The 23,989-nt window shown below is 42.7% G+C and overlaps 1 protein-coding gene across 3 annotated transcripts in view; it reads right to left on the reverse strand.

Annotated features, from left to right (window-relative positions):
* The window catches only part of HDAC8 (histone deacetylase 8), an 80,098-nt gene that overhangs the window by 19,198 nt on the left and 36,911 nt on the right, over positions 1 to 23,989 (reverse strand). For all 3 annotated transcript variants that reach the window (XR_013624122.1, XM_078782042.1, XM_068123165.2), the window contains 3 exons: positions 11,142 to 11,254; positions 10,863 to 10,940; positions 81 to 189 (listed from right to left, as the gene is read on the reverse strand). Coding sequence is in view for 2 of the 3 variants with exons in the window: in XM_078782042.1 (XP_078638168.1) it covers positions 81 to 189; positions 10,863 to 10,940; positions 11,142 to 11,254 (300 nt within the window). In the remaining variant the exon portion in view is untranslated. The remainder of the gene's footprint in view (positions 1 to 80; positions 190 to 10,862; positions 10,941 to 11,141; positions 11,255 to 23,989) is intronic.

A 23,989-nucleotide genomic window follows, 5' to 3' on the forward strand; every position in this document is an offset into this window, starting at 1 on the left:
TGGGGTCATGTGTCCAATACCGTTGGCATTAGCAGATTGTCGTAAATAGCAGTGAGGATAATATACGATTTTAACCTCACCTGTGGCAAATCTCCACATATTTTTCATCAGCAATTCCATCAGAGAGGGGGACATTTATGGAGTAAAATCGTCCACGACCAAGGCCGACCTCAGCTATATCACCTGTTCCTGTCGCACAGGAAGTCACGCACACACCATGAAGCATAGACCAAGCAAACATGGGTTGAAGTATCTCGCTATGCGACATGTGCAGTGAAGAGCATGTGTGAGATACAGCATTGGATTATAGTACATGGTTGATTTTTTTTCTTATATCAACATTAATATTAAAAAATAGAGGCAATGTCCCTGGGCTCACCTGGTAGAACCAGGGAATCGCTGGTATGTGTGGGTGACACACAAAAGATGTATTGGAGAATAAGGTAAATACAGTCATGGCCAAAAATATTGGCACTTTTGCACTTTTTTCAAATAACTTACAATTTTCTCGAAAAAATAAGTTGAAATTGACAAAAGTATTTGGTCTCCACAATTCTTTATTTCACTGTTAATATTACAGAACCTTTGTTTTTGATTCAGAACTTAATATATCCTTTTAAATCAGAAAAAAAAATGGCACTGACAAAATTATTGACACCCGAGATTTAATATTTGGTAGCCACAGCCTTTGGACAAAATAACTGCAGTCAAGCACTTCCTATAGCCATGAATGAGATTCCTATACACCTCTCTACTGGCAGTTTGGCCCACTCTTCCTGTGCAAACTGCTCCATTTCTCCCAGATTTGAAGGGTGCCTTCTCCCAACTGCTGTTTTCAGATCTCCCCACAGGTGTTCAATGGGATTTAGATTAGGCCTCATTCCTGGCCACTTCAGAACAGTCCAGAATTTTGTCTTGAAACATTCCCGGGTGCTTTTTGAAGTGTGTTTGGGGTTATTGTCCTGCTGCAAGACCCATGACCTTCGACGGAGACCCAGCTTTCTAAATATTGTGCTCCAAAATGCCGTCGTAATCTCCTGATTTCATGATGCCATGCATGCACACACTCAAGGCACCCAGTACCAGAGGCAGCACAGCAACCCCAAAACATCACTGAACCTCCTCCACGTTTGACTCTAGGGAAGGTGTTCTTTTCTTTGAAGGCTTCATTTTGTTTTCTTTAAACATAGAGATGATGTGCTTTACCAAAAAGCTCTAATTTGGTCTCATCTGTCCACAGCACATTCTCCCAGAAGGATTTTGGCTTGTTCAGGTATGTTTTGGCAATCTCCAGTCGGGCTTTCTTATGTCTCTCTCTCAGCAGTGGGGTCCTCCTGGGTCTCCTACCATAGAACCCCCTTTCATTGAGTTGATGATGGATGGTGCGAGTTGAAACTATCGTACCTTGTGTCTGAATCAGTTTGGCAGTTGATCAAGGTGCTTTCTCCACCATTCTAACAATCCTTTGTTGCAATCTTTGATCAAGTTTTATCTTGCTGTCACGTCCAGGGAGGTTGGCTCCAGTGCCCTGGGCCTTAAACTTCCTGATAACATTGTGTATGGTGGACACAGGAACATCAAGGTCTCTGGAGATGGACCTGAAGCCTTGAGATTGTCCATCCTTTGCTACAATCTTGTGTCTGACCTCAAGACAATTCTCTGGTTTTCTTTCTTTTCTCCATGCTCATTGAGGTACACACAGTGACACAAAACAGCAGAATGACTCCTTTTCTCGATTCAAACTGGTTGAATGAGCGATTTTTATATTGCAGGCACTGGCAACTCACCACAGGTGAGTTCAATTCCAAAGTAAAGGAGAATCACCTGCTTGAAATCTAATTGTTTCTAACAACTTTTAAAAGGTGCCAATAATATTGCCCAGGCCATTTTAGGATTCCTGTGTGGAACAAGCTAAGATTTAGTAATTCTTTCAGCTTTTTTTGTTTTGTTCCACTGCAAACCAAAGAAATACAAATGTGGATACCAATATATTTTTTTATTTCAACAATTTTCTGGAAGAAATGGTACATTATTTGAAAAAAGTGCAAGGGTGCCAATATTTTTGGCCACGACTGTACCTATTTTTGGAGGGAATGCCCTGATTTTTTTTAATGCTGTGAACAAAATTTGGTACATCACGGGTGATTAAGGTTGTGGTGAAGTTTCATCAAAATCGTGTGTGTAGTTTTGGAGAAGTTCAGAGTGTTTACATACAGCATGACTCATTGCCTGACTGAGCGACGGATAACGCGAGATGCTATTCCCTGAATAATTTTTGTTCCAAGTGAGCTAAAACAGTAAAATTGATGTTTGATATTGACCATTAAAACAGGGAAAGCAGGTGTGCTTTGTGATATCACACACAATGATCTGAGCTAACCCCTCCCAAATAAATAAATATACATTATTGCTGTTAGCCATCAGGCTGTCCCAGTGTCCGGGTACAAATCCCAGTGGACTGAGTCAACAATGGCTGCAACGGTGCCAGGCTGAATCACGGGTCTATTCACCCCGGTACCATACCAGTGGGACAACCGAGTCAGCTGATGTGTTGCGCTATCGGTGCCACACGCCTGATCACTAATTACCAGCCAAGCGAAGCCAGGGAGACACATGGCACCGTCTTGTTATGGAGCCAATCGCCCGTAACCAATTAGTCCTTCAACAGACTTGTCTAATTGCAAGAACGATCATGACAGTTTGAAATTCACCCCGAGACCAGGTATATTTAATAAAGTCACATGGGGGATGGGAATATAAAGAGGCAATTTAGTCAGGCAGATAGGTGTATCCATCATAAGAATTGTGGGTTTAGACGTACAAGCATGAAATTTGGCACAGTCATAGATAATAATCTAATGAATAATTCCAGATATGGACACACCACGAAAACGTCCTATGGTAGCCATGGCGGCCATTTTACAAAATGGCCGTTTTGACCGCGATTATTTTTTACCGGACGACACAAATGCTTCTTTATGTTCTAATGAAATGACTCTAGATACACATATATGCCATAATTCTATTCTCCAAATGACCACAATTTGCATTTGTGTTGCCAGCAATGTCAATTAACCCACCAAGCACTGTAACGGTAACTTATATTACTAGATAGTTCCAGTTTGATCTTGTTTATACGTCACAATTTTCTCCACCACACTGGCACAAAGCGGTACATTTCAAACTAGCTTGTTTGCACTTGCATTGTCCCTTGCAACCCTTTTTGCATTTACAACAAATCAGCTCGCTTGATGAAATGCTGGCTTCAGGAAGCATGGACCACAGGGGTTTCCAGTTGTGGGGATCGATCCACCCCCAATCCCCAGGTGAGGGCAGATCCATAACAACCTTGAGCATGTTTCCCCAGCAGTGGCCACCCGTGTACACCACCCTCTTGATTTGTTGTACCAGGGCTCCTCTGGTAGGGGGAATAGCTTGCATGGCTCGTCCTTTCTTCGTGAAGAGTGCCTGTCGAGCTTTGTCTATGTTGACGAGATTGCTGGTGCGATCGTAGAGAAGAATGGTGAACCGCTCGAGCACTGCCACAACGTCATCAGAGATGTCTGCTGTCCCCGTGGAGAGATGAACTAACGCTGGCGTCAATTCGTCAAATACTTTCCAGGTATCCCAGGCTGTATTCTTGCCCCGTGTATTAAATGACGAGACTGTGTCACACCCTGTGTATGCATGGAACATCGGGAGGGCCTGTGACTTATCTGGTCCGAGGAATGCTGCAATTTCATGTGCTGGAATATACCTGAAGTGCTGGCCTGTCCCAAAGGCCACCCAAAGCTCCTGGATTTTGAGTTTGGTTGTTGCTGCCACAGCCAATACCACTATATCTGTATCCACCGTACGCAGAAGAATTTTCTGAAATCCATCACGGACTGCATCCGCGAGATGTATCATCATTCGTGTATCAGCCTCCTCATGGTCACATGGGGCAAGATGACTGGTGTCGCGTGCGGGAATGCACGTCACATCTGAACCATCCGTGGTGACTATCTGCTTATCTGATACAAGATGTGTGATGTGTTTTGTCAAGAAGGCAAACAGTTCTGTTTTGTTTGCATCAATTCTCAGGAACTGCTGCCAATTTCCTGGAAGAACAGTGGATCCGTCAACTCTCCTTCGAATGCCTTTCCCACGTTTGTCCCTGGCTTGAGATTTCAGGCTGTTGTCACGGTACTGGTCCCAGACTATATCCACACGACAGGCTCTTTGCAAGTGACCTTGTATGTGTGGCAAGAATACTTTCAGCACATAATCATCAAAGGTTTTGGCAGCAACTGGTTTCAGAACGTTCACCAACACTGCCCCGTCAAGGATAGTGACGTCAGTATCTGGTTTTGGAGCATCACCTCTGACCTCTGCACAACTCTCTAGACACACCAATAGATCTGATTTGGTTCCCAGTCGTAACTTCCCAAGCTGAGATAAAGACGGGGGACATGCTTGGTTTTCATGGCGGAAAAATTCTGCAAGATCACCATCTCGTGTTTGAGACGCAATGTAGAGTCTTGAGAATAAAGAGCAGTCACTCTTTAGCGAAGTTACTTGCAAACTTGTCTTGGATTATTCTCTTGGAGACGATCGACTAAACAATGGGAGTTTATTCTTCTTTATTGGCTCAGTAAGAGGTACGGTTCGCTCCAGTCGACGGTCTGCTACGAAGGTCTTGTACTGTTGACCTTCGCCTGTTGACCTATCTCCTCAGCCTGTTGAACAGTAGAAACAACAGTTGGGTCAGCAATGTCTCTTGTGTCAGCTTGGGTCAGCAATGTCTTGGGAGGGGTGCGAGGTTGTTGTGGGTACTGCAACAACTGAGCTGTGCTGAGGGTTGCTTGGGTTACACCATCACCTGATTGAGACTTGATGTTGGGGCCGTCGAGGATCATGGACACCAAAGTCAACAGTGACTGAGGTACTGATTTTACTTGGCAGTCCTCATCAAATGAACCTGTGAATGTAGCTGCAGTTTGGAACATTTCTCTACGTACTATCTCCGCTGCCCTTGCAAGACATATGGCTTCGTCATCGTAGTCTTCTTTGCAGACTTTACGGAGGGCAGGTCCTACATCTTTATCAAAGGCAAGTAGTATATCACGCCCTTCCTTATGAGCCGTAGGGTCTGGGATTTGGGCCAGGATACGATTTTTTAACTCTGTGCTATGTTGTCTGACATGCTGCTCCACTCCAAGTTGTTCTAGACGATTAGAATAAAGTTTGACGAGATCTGCAAGTTTAAAGACAGGGGCATGCTCTTCATCTATTCTTGTTTCATCGATAAATGACAGCAACTCGGCTAGTGCAATCCCATGGTTGACTTTATCAGTTGTGTCCATCTTCTGTTTATCTTGTAATGATTTAGTTTTGTTGTAAAGTGAAACAAGACACCTTGGATGATATTTTGCATCTTGTGCGACCATGTCCCCAGCACTCAATTTTGCAAGTAGCCTCTCGTCCTGCAGGTCCAATGCACATCTTCGTACGCGTGAGTCTAGACGAAAAGTTGATGCCTCATGGAGTGGTTCGGAAGTTGACACATCTTCGCATAAAAAACAGACATCCGATGCTGCCACTTCATGATGAGCGACTTGACGAGTGTATTTCTTGGATGGAGTAGCATCAGGGTCGCAACCCTGTGTGCATTTCCTTTTTTCTGCTCGTTGTAGTTTTATATTATTGAATTTTGTATGGCAAGATTTGTGCCACTTGGCATTGTTCTCCAGAAACGTAGCTTCAATGCCATTCCCGTCATCAAGGCGTCCTAATTCTAGTGGCATCGGTAATTCGTGAAGTTCATTGAAACGTCTGATGTTGAAGGCAATGGTAGAATAACCAACTCCAACATCGTGCCGTTTTGATTCTGCTGGGCATTGCAAACTTTCTCGTGTGATTTTTTGGCACAAAACGCACTTGTTCCAATCCGTCTGTACCTGCACCTTTGATTGTCCAGGTTGCAGTGGATCCACTAGCTGATAACTCTTAGACATTTCGCTGTTCGAAACACCAACTGAAAAAAAAGATAAGATACGATAACAAGTTGCAATAAATAAATAAAAACTTTATTTAATTTGCTAATTTGCACTTTATTTTATTTGCTAATTTGCACTAATTTGCATAAAAATGATACGTGGGACATTTTTTCAACTATTTAACATAGCCAATCATTTTCTACACATTTTCTCCTATCTATAGACACCAATGAGAAGTATATTTCGGGGGGGTGCACGAGACCCCTATCTAGCCACTAGACTAAAAGCGGCAATTTTGTTAAATGGCCGCCACGGCTACCATAGGACGTTTTCGCGGTGGGTCCATATCTGGAATTATTCATTAGACTATTATCTATGACTGTGCCAAATTTCATGCTTGTACGTATAAACCCACAATTGTTACACCTATCTGCCTGACTAATTACAATCGATTCAAGTATAAGACCCCTTATCCTCTACCAGTGTGGGACCTGACTCTACTTACCGAACAGTACAACTCTCTACCCTAGTCTACAAACCCGCATGCACAAAATCAAAAACAAAGTGTTCATCCCAATTATAATGCATCACTCCCCTAATCCTACATTCATCCACTACTTCATGTACTTAACCAATGCTAAATCCAGATGCAATTTTCACAAGAACGTGAGGGTCAGTGCACCATAGGGCCTCTTCCTATTCTTGCTCCTTGAGTCGATGAAGTGTATTGTTTCTGGTCCCCCCCCCTACCTGGTAGCAACTCGGTCCCCGATGCTGTTTACCAGGGCCCTGGGTCCCGGCACTACAGGTGTCCTCAGTGACCATAGAGCCTTACAGCACCTGAGATCGGGACATCGGGAGTTTTTGGGCCTTTATGGCCCAACTACATTGCACAAAAAGGGCCCATGTGGCCTCTCAGTGGGTGAGTATTCATGGCTCATGTGGCCCAATACAATCATTATTCTGTACCGTTCTGTATGTAGAGGTTAGTGAGACACCTACAAAGCCTTCAGGAAGTATTCACACCCCTTGACTTTTTTCACATTTTGTTGTGTTACAGCCTGAATTTAAAATAGATGAAATTGAGATTTTTGTTTGTCACTGATCTGCAGATAATACTCCGTAATGTCAGTGGAATTTTTTTTTTAGTCTCCTTTTTACAAAATATTAAAAAATTAAATACAGAAGTATCTAATTTACATAAGTATTCAACACCCTGAGTCAATACTTCATAGAAGTGCCTTTGACAGTGATTACAGCTTTGAGTCTTCTTGGGTATGTCTGTATCAGGTCTGCACATCTGGATTTGGGGAGTTTCTCCCATTCTTCCTTGCAGATTTGTTCAATCTCTGTCAAGTTGGATGGGGAGCATCGGTGAACAGCAATCTTCAAGTCTCTTCACAGATTCTCAATGGGATTCAAATCTGGGCTTTGGCTGGGCCATTCAAGGACTTTCACATTCTCATTCTGAAGCCATTCCAGTGTTGCTTTGGCTGTATGCTTGGGGTCATTGTCCTGATGGAACGTAAATCTTCGCCACAGCCTAAGGTTTTTTGCATTCTGAAGCAGGTTCTCCTCAAGGATTCACCTGGATTTGGCTCCATTCATTGTTCCCTCTATCCCTACAAGTTTCCCAGTCACTGCCGGTGAAAAGTATCCCCCATAACATGCTTCATGGTAGGGATGGTGTTAGATGGGTGATGAGCTGTGCTCAGTTTTCGCTACACGTAGCATTCAGGCCAAAGAGTTCAATTTCCGTCTCATCAGACCACAGAATATTTTCCCTCATGCTCTCATAGTCTTTCACGTGCCCTTTTGCAAACTCCAGGTGTGCTGTCATGTGCCTTTTTCTCAGGAGTGGCTTCCATCTGGCCACTCTCCCATAAAGCCGAGATTTGTGAAGGGCTTCAGAGATTGTTGTCCTTCTGCCAGGTTCTCTCATCTCAGCCAAGGAACTCTTTAGTTCTGTCAGAGTGGTCATTGGGTTCTTGGTCACCTCCCTGACCAAGGTCCTTCTTGCCTGGTTGCTCAGTTTGGTCGAGCGGCAAACTCCAAGAAGAGGGTGGGTAGTTCCATATTCTTCCCATTTCCTAATGATGGAGCTCACTGTGCTCTTGGGAACCTTCAACCCTCTAGAAATTGTATTATACCTTTCTACGTCTCCTCAATTCTATCTCAGAGTTATATGGACTGTTCCCTGGACTTCATGGTAGAGTTTCTGCTCTGACATGCACTGTCAACTGGGGGACCTTATATAGAAAGGTGTGTTTGTTTCTAAATATTGTCCATTCAATTGAATTGGCCACAGGTGGATTCCAATCAGGTTGTAGAGATATCTCAAGGATGATCAAAGGCAATTGGATGCAACTGAGCTCATTATGGAGTGTTATAGCAAATGGGTTGAAGATTTATTAACTCAAGACATTTCAGCTTTTCATTTTTAATTATTTTGTAAAAATTTCAATAAAAAAAATCCACTTGGACATTCTGGGGTATGAAGTGTCGATCAGTGACAAAAAAACCTCAATCTAAGTCATTTTAAATTCAGGCTGTAACACAACTAAAGGTGAAAAAAAGTCAAGAGGTGTGAATACTTTCTGAAGGCATGGTATCTATCCAATACGATGTATCATACTCTGTGACTGTTGCAGAGCGTTGGTTCTGCCGAAGTAGTTTATTGGCCTGAGATCATGCTGGGCGGTTTCGCGGTGATAATTTATAATAACAAAGGCAATGTGTGTGTGTGTTTATGTGTGTGTGTGTGTGTGTGTGTGTGTGTGTGTGTGTGTGTGTGTGTGTGTATGTGTGTGTGTGTATGTGTGTGTGTGCATGTGTGTGTGTGTATATATATATATATATATATATATATATACATATATATATATATATATATATATATATATATATATATATATGTGTGGGTGTGTCTGTCTCCTCCATAACTCCAAAACCATGACACCCATCAGCCCCAAACATTACATGCACACTAAGGAAACTCCAAGAGAGTGCATGAATGAAAACTGGATGTTTGGGTAAATGTACTCGTAAACGCCCATTTTTAGCCGCGTCGCAGACGCTGCTCATAGAGTGCACTCTGCTGTTGTTGTTGTTCTTCTTCTTGTTCTTCTTCTTCTTCTTGTTGTTCTTGCAGAGAAGACGAAACCTCAAAGCTCCACCCATTCTGGGAACCATAGCTCCACCCATTCTGGAAGAGGCTTCATATCAACAAATATCCACCATTTTATTAACTCGCATAGCTTTGAAACCTGTTTTGTAGGCCCGTGGTGTCTTCCTCTCTCACACAGTTTTATTTCAAATCAAATTCGATATATCATTTCATTTTTCACAGTCGCTAACATAGTTTTAGACTCGGTTGAAAAAAAACGGGAAGAAAATCCGAATGAAAGTTGCCCTTTATAGACCGAAATGAATTCTCAAAGGCCTGTAACTTCAAGTCCATTGAGATATATATTTTTTAAATCGCGGCATGGTCAGTCATACACCGCCTGAAATAAGAGACGGGAAAATGCCGAGATATATATATTTTGTTTAAATCGCGGCATGGTCAGTCATACACCGCCCGAAATAACAGACGGGAAAATGCCGAGATATATTAAAAATTCGTCCATTTGATGACAATCGTCACGATGAAATATTTAATTTATACGTCGTCACAATAATGTGGAGAGAGGAGCATAGCTTCCTTCACGTGTCGCCACATACGGGAAATTGCCGAGATATATTTTTTTTAAATCGCGGCATGGTCAGTCATACACCGCCTGAAATAACAGACGGGAAAATGCCGAGATATATTAAAAATTCGTCCATTTGATGACAATCGTCACGATGAAATATTTAATTTATACGTCGTCACAATAATGTGGAGAGAGGAGCATAGCTTCGTTCACGTGTCGCCACACACGGGAAATTGCCGAGATATATATTTTTTAAATCGCGGCATGGTCAGTCATACACCGCCTGAAATAACAGACGGGAAAATGCCGAGATATATTAAAAATTCGTCGCCACACACGGGAAATTGCCGAGATATATTTTCACTTTGCACAAAAATAACATCAAGTAATCGAATCAATAGGAATGTCCTGTGCCTATAACATCGACGTTATAGGCACAGCTGCATCTAGGCATTGTGTAACATCGACGCGGCTTTTGTTTTAATTAAAACTTTTTGTACTTGTTTTGAAGATAATGCACATATTTTATGGACCAGTCCACCCCGGAGAGGGAGCATCGACGTATGGACCGGCTATTAAATTGAGAATTAAATTCTCTTCCCAGTATTGGCTGCAGTATCTTCCTACTGGGAAGCAGGGGGCTGTAGGTCTGCTTAGCACATGCCTAATAGGCAGAGCTTATGCAACTGTTTAGCCAAAGAGCCTTTTAAAAATTTGAATTGTTCCTGGCTCCTCCCAGAACTGTTTTGTGTAACAGACAGGTTAATGTGACATGCATTTCCTGTTTGTCAGGATGCATGCAGCAATAGCTAGTGTGGCATTTGCTTCCTGGTACCCACTACACTAATGGGGTCTGATCACGATATACATATTTATTTATTTATTTTCTTCTACATTTACATTTATCTAGATATTGGTTGATGTCGAGGAAGAGCAAACAGAAATCTTCCAATCCACAGACAGAAGTCTGGCAGGAAAATGCAAAAAAGAAACATTCCTAAAAGGTGATTGCTTGACATGTGAAGATTTAGTCAGTTATCAGGCTTTGTTGGTTTCAATAACAGCTGTATAATAAATAACGTGATGTGAAAGGCAGTTTATATCAAATACAATCATCGCTATTATCCTTTCACTCATTTTTGCAAAGCATTGTGAAATTGCACAAAATGCCACAAACTGTATTTCTCACCAGGAAAAAATCCAGGTGAGAACTTATGGAATGACAGAGTGACGACCTTAGGAGTGAAGGAAAATGCATCTTCAACTCCTGCAAAAAAAAGAAACATATGGGGGTGGTGCAGAGAGAATGGACGTGAGTGGCGACAAACCTCCACAAACCCCTTTCTGTGTTTTTAATATACATTCATTATGCTTTGATAAAGTGGACTTGGAATATGTTATCAATCAAGATGAAAATGCTGATAATCTGAAAGAAATAGAAATAGGTTGCTCCCTAAATGAAATGTACCATCTCCATGATGAAGATCGAAATCGATGTAAAGTACACGCTGGAATTGCTCGCGCAGTTTTAAGATTCCAAGCACGACATCATTCACGTAACAGAACCCAGAAGCTTCATCTCTGCAGCACACACCATACGCACAATCTGAGACCACCTGTCCTGCTTATTCAGCATAATCTAGAGGAAATGCACATTTTTTACCAAAAAAAGGAAAATGCCAAATTATGTTATGATATGGATAGTTGGTGTAAAAACGTTTTTAAGATTAAGCCAGGAAAGCCTCCCCCTTGCCAAAGCAAGGCCTTTCCAACTTGCCAATCTGACCAGATCTGCCGCCCAACTTGCCAATCCATCGTTTCCACATCCTAACAAAATATTCTCCTGGCTCTTTACCTTGCTGGTAATGGCTTCATTTCTAGAACCTGCAATTATACATTGTTGGAAAAAAATGGCTGTGGTCACGAAGCCTACATCTACACCAATTTTGCAGACCTACACCTCTGAAGAAGACACCACCACGACCTCTTTGTGTGCAACGTCTCATCAAGCTTTGATTTGTGATGGATTTGTGATGGAGAATATCACCATCATCTTCATCTTCGAAGGATGTCCAAGAGATTCAACCATCGTCTGTCATGAAAAGAACGCACCCCGATAAATTAACCACTTTTGGAGAGTTTTTTTTTTTTTTTTTTTTAAACCTCAATCGCTTCTATTTATTAACAGTGTCAGTTCCATGTACTCTCTTCGGTTCTTGCATCCACCGTTCTTCTGAAATATGGAGCCTCGTCAAATTTGTTACATGAGGCAACCTTCATCAGTTATCTCTGTGATTTCGTACCGTTCAGCATTTCAATTCTCAGAGTCATTTTTGTATTCATGCTACTACCTCCATTGGGCATAGTATCACTGCCTGTAATTGTGTGCACCCGATACCATTACACAATACACATGCTGTTGTGTCGTGATTTTACAATTTCATACACTTGATGAATGGTTTGAACTTTCTGATTGCTTCGATGATGAATCACAGTGTAAATAATAAGCATGTTAATCAGAGTATAAACCATCATGGGTGTAGTTCTTTTTGTCCCCCGTCGCACCGCGGAGCGAAAGGGGGACTATGGTTTTCCCCTCCGTTCGTGTGTCCGTCCGTCCGTCCGTGCGTGCGTGCGGGCATGCGTGCGTGCGTACGTGCGTGCGTGCGTAAGCGAAGGACCGAATTCTAATTTGGTGTGCGGGTGCAACCCACGTCAAAATCCAAGATGGCCGCCGCCATGCATGTCTGACGCCATGTATGTCTGAACCTTGTGAGCGGCATATCTTGAAAAATAAGCGAAGTACCAACTTCTAATCTGGCGTGTGGGTGTATCTCGGCATAAGGAAGAACGCTATTGAAAATTGGGTCGCCACGTCAAAATCCAAGATGGCGGCCGCCATGTATGTCTGAACCTTGTGAGCGGAATATCTTGAAAAATAAGCGAAGTACCAACGTCTAATCGGGTGTGTGAGTGTATCTAGGCATAAGGAGGAACGCTATTGAAAATTGGGTCGCCACCTCAAAATCCAAGATGGCCGCCACCATATATATGTCTGAACCTTGTGAGCGAAATATCTTGAAAAATAAACGAACTACTAACTTCTAATCTGGTGTGTGGTTGTACCTACACATAATGAAGAACGCTATTGAAAATTGTGTCGCCACGTCAAAATCCAAGATGGCCGCCGCCATGTATGTCTGAACCTTGTGAGCGGAATATCTTGAAAAATAAGCGAAGTACCAACTTCTAATCTTGTGTGGGGGTGTATCTACGCATAAGGGAGAACGCTATTGAAAAGTGGGTCGCCACGTCAAAATCCAAGATGGCCGCCTTGCGTCTTCCACTTTGTCAACTCACATCACTTCACCGACGGGGGACCTTGCCGTAACGCTTGTTATACAATAAAGGAATGGCGTTCTCGTAGTATTTTCCTTTTTATACCCAATTTCATCACCCTTTCAATCACTTACAATACCATAATAACATAGAACGTCACTATTCGACATCGACCGATATGCCGCCATCCACTTTATTACATCATTATACATACTTGTATCAAGTTTGATTTAAATCCCTTCAGCTGTTTTCAAGTATCACGTTTTTACCTGACATGACCTCTGACCTTTGACCTTTGATGCCAAAATCCAATCGTTTTTTTTTTTTTTTTTTTTGTATACTGAATCGAGGCTCGTGAAAGAGCTAACATTTACTTCACAAACAAATCAACCAGACAAACAAAATATATAAAAAGAGGGAGCGGAAAACAAGATGGGGAGAGAAGTGGAAGCACACAAACACAACATTTGAGAGCAGGGAGATGTGGGGAAGGGAGAGGGCTTGGGGGGAGGAGGCGTGGGAATGGGGGGGGGGAGGGACGGAGAAGTATAAAACACAAGGACACCAAGGACTTCCAGGACAGAAGTTGGTATTTCAAAAAAGTGGAATTGGGGTGAAATTAGCGGGGGTAGAAAAGATCAAGGTTTTGGATGGGGGAAGATAAGAGATGGTGGTGAACAGCTGTTTTAAAGACCTGGAGGGTGGAGTGGGATTGAAGAGAGTGAGGGAGTTTGTTCCAGAGGCGGGAGAAAAGAGGAATGAAGGAGTGAAGGTGAGCAGAGAGTCTTGATTTTGGCAGTTTGACCATAAGAGGGTTGCAGGCAGATCTTGTGCGACCTGTAGGAATATTTGAAGGACAGAGCCCAGAGAGAGCTGGGGGGGCAAGGCCAGAGAGGAGTCGGTAGAAGACGGAAAGACCACCAACCTGCCTGCGGTGAGTGAGTGAGAGGCCCTTGGAGTTAGCTTCATCGCGGGAGATTCCAATGATTCTGAATGCTTTGGTTTCAACAGCGTGAAGACGAGCTAGGTGTGAGGCAGGAGCACCAGCCCAGAGGGGAGAGCAGTATTCCATTGAGCTGCGGATGAAAGCCTTGTATGTGGTGAGGAGCTCAGGTGTGCCAAGGAAGGACTTCGCACGACGGAGGATGCCCAGTCGGCGACTGGCTTTGGAGGCCAGATTTGAAATGTGGTTTTCCCAGGAAAGATCATGGCAGATAGTGAGACCCAAAAGCTTGAGTGACAGAACTTCTTGGAGAGGATTATTCAGAAAGTGGATGGGAGGGTTGTCCAGTCGGTCTTTTCGGAGAGACGTCGTAAGAGTGTGAGATTTGTCAGGATTGAAAGACATGTTCCACTTGTTTGCCCAGTCTGTGATTTTGTCCAGGTCTGCAGAGAGTGAGGAGGCTGCAGACTGCCGATCTGAGGGATGAAGAATGGAGCGACAGAGAGTAGAGTCATCAGCAAAGAGATACAGAGGATTTTCAAGAGAGTCAGAGAGATCATTGATGAAGACCAGAAAAAGCACAGCGCCCAGAACACTGCCTTGTGGAACTCCAGCCTGAACAGGAAGAGGAGATGAGAGAAACCCATTCAGGGCCACACGTTGACTACGACGAGAGAAGAAGTCCGCCAGCCATGCGTGGAGATTTCCATGGATACCAAAAGAGGAGAGTTTGGTGAGCAGAGCGGGGTGCCAGACCGTATCGAAGGCACGTGATATGTCAAAGGAGACTGCTCTAATTTCCTGTTTGGCATTGAGGACCTCTATCCATTGTTGAGAAAGCAGAAGCAGCATGTCCAGAGTAGAGTGTCCAGGTCTGAAACCAAATTGATGATCAGAGATCAAGCCATTGGAGAAGAGGAAAGATTTCATATCTGAAGCAATGATGGATTCCATGACTTTGCTGATAATTGGGAGAAGGCTGATTGGTCTGTAGTTGCTGGGATCTGTTTTTACACCTTTTTTGTGCAAAGCGGTGATGTTGGCAGATTTCCAAGCAGATGGAAGATGACCTTGAGCAAAAGAGAGGGTGAAGAGAACAGAGAGAGGGAGTGAAAGAGTGGACGAACAGGATTTTAGGACCCGTGGGCTGATGCCGTCAGGTCCAGTTGCAGAATCCGAGTCGAGGGTTGACAGAAACTTTTCCACCTTGTCAGGAGGAAAGGACACAGAGTCCAGGAGCAGCTGGGTACGACTGGGTACGGTGGGTACAGAGAGGGATGGGTTTGGGACACAATATTTAGAGGCAAACACAGAGTTGAGGCATTCAGCTTTTTCACGTGCGGAGTCAGCCGTGTGGCCATTTGAGGTGAGGGAGGGGATGGAGGGGGAACAAACACCAGAAACAGATTTGACCAGACGCCACCAGGATTTGGAAGAGGGAGACAGATAAGAGAGTTCGGTCCTGAGAACGGAGAGATATTGTTTCCTGGCTCTCCTGAGGGTGGACACACACTTGTTTTGGGCTTTGTGAAAGGAAATGAGATTTCCTTCCGTTGGATTTGCTTTCCAGGAGACGAAAGCAAGTTGTTTCTGGGCAATAGCCTCACCACAAGATTCCGTGTACCATGGACGGGAGGAAGGGTATGACAACAGAAGACGAGATGGGATAAATCTGTGCATGAGAGAGAGCAGTTTGCTTTGGAAGAATTCCCAGGAAGAATTTATGTCAGAGGCAGTAGAGATGGGAGACCAGTCCAGATGATTGATGGCTGACTGATGGCGGATTGATGGATGATTGATACAACAACAACAACATGCATTTTAAGGCCATTTTCCCTGCGAGAGCGGGGGTTAGCCTTGCGGTCCCCATGACAATCTTCTCCATTTTGCCCTATTTTCTGCATCTCTCCTTGTTAACCCCCTTGCCCGCATTTCTTCTTCCACCATCTTTAGCCAAGTCTTTCTTGGTCTTCCCCGTCCTCTACTTCCTTCTACATTAACTTCCATCACTCTTCTCAACCAGTCACTTTCATCCTTCCTCAATACATGACCAAACCATCTCAACCTGTTCCTCTTCACAGCATCAATCACAGGCAATATTCCCATCATCTTTCGCAATTCATCATTTGTCTTCCTCTCTCTCAACGATACTCCGCACATCCATCGAACCATTCGCATTTCCACCCTTTCCAGCCTTCGTTGCTGCTCTACGTTCATTACCCATGTCTCGCTCCCATAAATCATAACACTTCTCACACATGCAGCATACACCTTTCCCTTCAGCTTCAGCGACACTCTCCTCCTCATCAGCACGCCACTCAGTTCCCGAAACTTCTTCCATGCAATTCTCACTCGAGCAACCGTTGCCGAGTCTGATCCACCCTCTCCATTCAGCATGTCTCCGAGGTAGCAAAATGTTTTCACACCTTCCAGCTTCACGCCGTCTCCAAGATCCAACTCAACATTTCCTCCATCTGCAGCTCCCTCTGTGCACACCTTACATTTGAATGTAGCTGCCACACTGGTAAATGACCCTCTCAGACCACTACATTTTTGATGAACCCACTCAGCACACATTGTACATTGAATGGAGTTCACTCTGACACCCTTCCTACACACAGCACACGGCCACTTCCCAGTTCTTTCCACCTCACCACATGCTTTACCACTTGCCATCACCTTTGTCTTTCCGATATTCACCTTCAGACCTTTTGTCTCCATACATTCCTTCCACTTGTTCATCTTTTCCTTCAGTCCATCCATACTTTCCGCAATCAACACCAGATCATCTGCATACAACAACTCCCATGGTAAACCCTCCTTTACGTTCTGAGCCAGCACCTCCATCACAGCTACAAATAGTAGTGGACTTAGTACCGACACCTGATGCACTCCCACCTTCACCTCAAACTCACCACTGTTCCCGTCCTTCGTCCCTACAGGTGTGCGCGCTCTTTTGTACATTGCCATCACTACTCTGATCAACCATTCCTCCACTCCTAACTTCCTCAATGCCCATGTCAATACTTTGCGTGGAACCCTATCGAATGCTTTCTCCAGATCAACAAACCCAAAAAACAACTTCTTCCTCTTCTCCATGTACTTCTCCTGCAACTGCCTCACAATGAAAAGCGCATCTGTTGTTCCTCTTCCTGGCATAAATCCAAACTGCATTTCGTCGATCTTCACTTTCTTCCTTGTCCTCCTCTCCAACACCCTTTCTAATACCTTCATTCCATGCTCCAATAACTTTATCGCTCGGTACGAGCCACACTCCAGAGGGTCACCTTTCCCCTTGTTTTGAGGGACGAGGGTACTCAGTTCCCAATCCACTGGAATGCGGCCTTCTTTCACCACCAGATTACAGATCTCTGTCATTCTCTTCACACCCCAACTTCCTGCTGCCTTCAACATATCTCCCACAACTCCCGTCGGCCCTCTGCTTTTCCACTCTTCATTGCTTTTATCGCTTCCTCAACTTCCTTCTCAGTTATCTTCTCTGCCGGTCCTAAAACTGGGTTACTCTCTATGTTGCCATCCCATTCATTCTCTGTATTCAACAGCATTTCCATATATCTTTTCCATCTTCCTTTAATTCCATCTGGGTCGACAACGATTTGTCCCACTTCATCCTTCAAGCAACTCACCCCCATCACATCACACCTCTCTTTCGCTATGTGCTTTGCAATCCTGAAAACTGCTTTCTGACCCTCTTCCGAATCCAAGCGTTCTCCGAACATTTTCCTACATGCCTCCTGCGCCTTTGCTACCTCTTTCTTTGCAGCCTTCCTGGCTGCCTTATAACTTTCATGCTCTGCTGTTTCTGCTCCCGTACCCTTCGCCTTCTGCCAGTCTTTGAACTTCTTCCTCTTCTCGTCAATCCTCTTTCCAACTTCAACATCCCACCACCATGTTTCCGAGTGCCTCGGTGGTCCTTTTGTCCATCCACATACCTCACAAACGGATCCCAACAGACTAGCTTTCATTGACATCCAACCACTTTCAAGCTCAACCACATCATCCTCTACCCTACTCAGCCTCTCTTTTAATGCCTCCCTTACTGTCACCTCTTTCAACCTCTACACCTTCATTCTCGGTTGGTACTTCACCCGCCGAGCTCTCCTCGCACCTTTCACCCTTATGTCACAGACAACCAAGTGGTGCTGTGAAACAGCCTCCTCCCCCGGGATCACCTTTGTGTCCCGGAGGTGCCCGCTATCTCGCCTACGCACCATCAGGTAGTCAACGGTTGTCGTCGACCCACCTGACGTGTATGTAACAAGCTTATTGTCCTCTTTCTGGAACTGAGTATTACAAATCAACAAATCAGCTCCATCAGCAAACTCCAAAATCCTTTCACCTTCTCCATTTCTCACACCATATCCGTACTTGTGATTGTCATGGTTCTCTTTTTGAGGCAATGTTTTTATGGCGGATGCCCTTCCTGACGCCAACCCTCTTAGTCGCCTCTTACGACATGCAGGGATACGGCGTACCTATTCTTATCCAGGGTACACACTGGGAAACGTTTAAAACATGGAAATTCGGGGGGGGGGGGGGGGGCGGCGTCAGCATCACGGCTGCAGTTTAAACATATTCCAACAATATCCAAACAGAACCATGAAAACCATGTAAAAACAATCCGGGAAAAGTCTCCAAGCGAGAACGTGGATTTGAGAAAGAAGGAGCAGAGGCGTCAGAAAACGAGATACAGGGGGCGGGGCACAAGCCGAGACGAGGAGGAGAGCGAACAAGCACGTGTCCGGGAGGGGAGAAAGAATCAATATAGAATAAATTCTTTGTCTCGGGAGGTGAGGTGTGGGGGAGAAAACAAAATAAAAGAAAAAAGCAATACAGCGAAGGAAATAACCCAAACCGACAAAACACCGAAGGGGGGAGGGAAGCCCCAAATTACCAGGCCGCGCACGAGGTACGACCCAGAAAACGATTAACTACACACAAGTTTGCATGAACCACAAACCAACACCAACTTGAAACACACAATAACACGTACACAGCAAAATAACCAGTGGAAATTTGACAAAGACAAGAATGGGAAAACACTCAAACTTCGATGCCGTGGAGAGCTCGAAGCACGCCTCACTCGCCCGAGGAACCGGAAGTCTCGGAAGTCCCGAGGAACCGGATGATTGATGGAGGTTCATATTTTCATCACAATATATACTTGTACCAAGTTCAGTCAAAATTCCATCACTGGTTCACAAGTAAATCCCTTCAGCTGTTCTCAAGTATCACATTTTTACCTGACATGACCTCTGACCTTTGACCTTTGATGCCAAAATCGAATCTGTTCATATTTGCATCATAATATATACTTGTGCCAAGTTTCGTCAAAATTCCATCACTGGTTCACAAGTAAATCCCTTCAGCTGTTCTCAAGTTATATCTCTCAGGGGAGAGATTATACATTTCTAAACGCGTTATCGCGAACGAAGAACGAACGAACAAAAAGAACAACAAATAAATGAATAAGACCTGCGTAGGAAATATTTTTTTGGGGTTTTTTTTTTTTTTTTGTGAGTACAGATATTAAACAAGGAGGTACGGGGTGAACGACTGGTACGAAACAGAGAACGAAAAATAATTTCAGCGCATTCGACGAATCGCTGAGAGAAAAACGAAACCACAAGGTCGGAGACGGTACGGTAGTCTAAGCCTACGAGTACTAGGCCGCAGAATACTCGATACCATTAACTGACGATTGTGTATACATGTACGAAAAATTAGCACCGAAAATTTTCCAAAAGATACGCTATAGGTACACACACCGAAAGATAGATACAGTCTCGACAAAAACACGATTGTGATAGATCACTTAGCTTCGAGAGCGTGAGCGCATGGAGCAGCTTCGAAAAGACGTGACCTCGCCGTGATCTCGCGAGATCTCCAGACTCCAAGAGATAGATCTCCAAGAGTATACATTCAAAGAGATAGAAAAAAAAAAAAAAAGTATTACATTTTTACCTGACATGACCTTTGACCTTTGATGCCAAAATCGAATCGGTTCACATTTGCATCATAATATATACTTGTACCAAGTTTCGTCAAAATTCCATCACTGGTTCACAAGTAAATCCCTTCAGCTGTTCTCAAGTATCACATTTTTACCTGACATGACCTTTGACCTTTGATGCCAAAATCCAATCAGTTCATATTTGCATCACAATATATACTTGTACCAAGTTTGATCAAAATTCCATCACTGGTTCACAAGTAAATCCCTTCAGCTTTTTTTTTTTTTTTTTTTTGTATACTGAATCGAGGCTCGTGAAAGAGCTAAAGTATTTCTGACCTTATTACTGATCTAAAGTATTACTGAAAGTAAAGTAAAGCTCTTCTCAAGTATCACATTTTTACCTGACATGACCTCTGACCTTTGACCTTTGATGCCAAAATCGAATCTGTTCATATTTGCATCATAATATATACTTGTACCAAGTTTGGTCAAAATCCCATCACTGGTTCACAAGTAAATCCCTTCAGCTGTTCTCAAGTATCACATTTTTACCTGACATGACCTCTGACCTTTGACCTTTGATGCCAAAATCGAATCTGTTCATATTTGCATCATAATATATACTTGTGCCAAGTTTCGTCAAAATTCCATCACTGGTTCACAAGTAAATCCCTTCAGCTGTTCTCAAGTATCACATTTTTACCTGACATGACCTCTGACCTTTGACGCGAAAATCGAATCGGTTCACATTTGCATCATAATATATACTTGTACCAAGTTTAGTCAAAATTCCATCACTGGTTCACAAGTAAATCCCTTCAGCTGTTCTCAAGTATCACATTTTTACCTGACATGACCTCTGACCTTTGACGCCAAAATCGAATCGGTTCACATTTGCATCATAATATATACTTGTACCAAGTTTAGTCAAAATTCCATCACTGGTTCACAAGTAAATCCCTTCAGCTGTTCTCAAGTATTACATTTTTACCTGACATGACCTCTGACCTTTGATGCCAAAATCGAATCGGTTCATATTTACATCATAATATATACTTGTCCCAAGTTTCGTCAAAATTCCATCACTGGTTCAGAAGTAAATCCCTTCAGCTCTTCTCAAGTATCACATTTTTACCTGACATGACCTCTGACCTTTGACCTTTGATGCCAAAATCGAATCGGTTCATATTTGCATCACAATATATACTTGAACCAAGTTTGGTCAAAATTCCATCACTGGTTCACAAGTAAATCCCTTCAGCTGTTCTCAAGTATCACATTTTTACCTGACATGACCTCTGACCTTTGACGCCAAAATCGAATCGGCTCATATTTGCATCACAATATATACTTGTACCAAGTTTGGTCAAAACCCCATCACTGGTTCACAAGTAAATCCCTTCAGCTGTTCTCAAGTATTACATTTTTACCTGACATGACCTCTGACCTTTGACGCCAAAATCGAATCGGTTCATATTTGCATCACAATATATACTTGTACCAAGTTTAGTCAAAATTCCATCACTGGTTCACAAGTAAATCCCTTCAGCTGTTCTCAAGTATTACATTTTTACCTGACATGACCTCTGACCTTTGATGCCAAAATCGAATCGGTTCATATTTGCATCATAATATATACTTGTACCAAGTTTAGTCAAAATTCCATCACTGGTTCAAAAGTAAATCCCTTCAGCTGTTCTCAAGTATTACATTTTTACCTGACATGACCTCTGACCTTTGAAACCAAAATCGAATCGGTTCATATTTGCATCATAATATATACTTGTACCAAGTTTGGTCAAAATCCCATCACTGGTTCACAAGTAAATCCCTTCAGCTGTTCTCAAGTATCACATTTTTACATGACATGACCTCTGACCTTTGACCTTTGATGCCAAAATCGAATCGGTTCATATTTCCATCACAATATATACTTGTACCAAGTTTGGTCAAAATTCCATCACTGGTTCACAAGTAAATCCCTTCAGCTGTTCTCAAGTATCACATTTTTACCTGACATGACCTCTGACCTTTGACGCCAAAATCGAATCGGTTCATATTTGCATCATAATATATACTTGTACCAAGTTTAGTCAAAATTCCATCACTGGTTCACAAGTAAATCCCTTCAGCTGTTCTCAAGTATTACATTTTTACCTGACATGACCTCTGACCTTTGACGCCAAAATCGAATCGGTTCATATTTGCATCATAATATATACTTGTACCAAGTTTAGTCAAAATTCCATCACTGGTTCACAAGTAAATCCCTTCAGCTGTTCTCAAGTATCACATTTTTACCTGACATGACCTCTGACCTTTGACCTTTGATGCCAAAATCGAATCGGTTCATATTTGCATCACAATATATACTTGTACCAAGTTTAGTCAAAATTCCATCACTGGTTCACAAGTAAATCCCTTCAGCTGTTCTCAAGTATCACATTTTTACCTGACATGACCTCTGACCTTTGACCTTTGATGCCAAAATCGAATCGGTTCATATATGCATCACAATATATACTTGTACCAAGTTTCGTCAAAATTCCATCACTGGTTCACAAGTAAATCCCTTCAGCTGTTCTCAAGTATCACATTTTTACCTGACATGACCTCTGACCTTTGACCTTTGATGCCAAAATCGAATCGGTTCATATTTGCATCACAATATATACTTGTACCAAGTTTAGTCAAAATTCCATCACTGGTTCACAAGTAAATCCCTTCAGCTGTTCTCAAGTATCACATTTTTACCTGACATGACCTCTGACCTTTGACCTTTGATGCCAAAATCGAATCGGTTCATATTTGCATCATAATATATACTTGTACCAAGTTTAGTCAAAATTCCATCACTGGTTCACAAGTAAATCCCTTCAGCTGTTCTCAAGTATCACATTTTTACCTGACATGACCTCTGACCTTTGATGCCAAAATCGAATCAGTTCATACTTGCATCATAATATATACTTGTACCAAGTTTAGTCAAAATTCCATCACTGGTTCACAAGTAAATCCCTTCAGCTGTTCTCAAGTATTACATTTTTACCTGACATGACCTCTGACCTTTGACCTTTGATGCCAAAATCGAATCGGTTCATATTTGCATCACAATATATACTTGTACCAAGTTTAGTCAAAATTCCATCACTGGTTCACAAGTAAATCCATTCAGCTGTTCTCAAGTATCACATTTTTACCTGACATGACCTCTGACCTTTGACCTTTGATGCCAAAATCGAATCGGTTCATATTTGCATCACAATATATACTTGTACCAAGTTTAGTCAAAATTCCATCACTGGTTCACAAGTAAATCCCTTCAGCTGTTCTCAAGTATCACATTTTTACCTGACATGACCTCTGACCTTTGACCTTTGATGCCAAAATCGAATCGGTTCATATTTGCATCACAATATATACTTGCACCAAGTTTAGTCAAAATTCCATCACTGGTTCACAAGTAAATCCCTTCAGCTGTTCTCAAGTATCACATTTTTACCTGACATGACCTTTGAACTTTGATGCCAAAATCCAATCAGTTCATATTTGCATCACAATATATACTTGTACCAAGTTTGATCAAAATTCCATCACTGGTTCACAAGTAAATCCCTTTAGCTGTTCTCAAGTATCACATTTTTACCTGACATGACCTCTGACCTTTGACCTTTGATGCCAAAATCGAATCTGTTCATATTTGCATCATAATATATACTTGTGCCAAGTTTAGTCAAAATCCATCACTGGTTCACAAGTAAATCCCTTCAGCTGTTCTCAAGTATCACATTTTTACCTGACATGACCTCTGACCTTTGACGCCAAAATCGAATCGGTTCATATTTGCATCACAATATATACTTGTTCCAAGTTTAGTCAAAATCCCATCACTGGTTCACAAGTAAATCCCTTCAGCTGTTCTCAAGAATCACATTTTTACCTGACATGACCTCTGACCTTTGACCTTTGATGCCAAAATCGAATCGGTTCATATATCCATCACAATATATACTTGTACCAAGTTTGGTCAAAATTCCATCACTGGTTCACAAGTAAA

Source organism: Myxine glutinosa, chromosome 7 (genome assembly GCF_964187855.1).
Source record: "Myxine glutinosa chromosome 7, kmMyxGlut1.1, whole genome shotgun sequence".
Taxonomy (NCBI): domain Eukaryota; kingdom Metazoa; phylum Chordata; class Myxini; order Myxiniformes; family Myxinidae; genus Myxine; species Myxine glutinosa.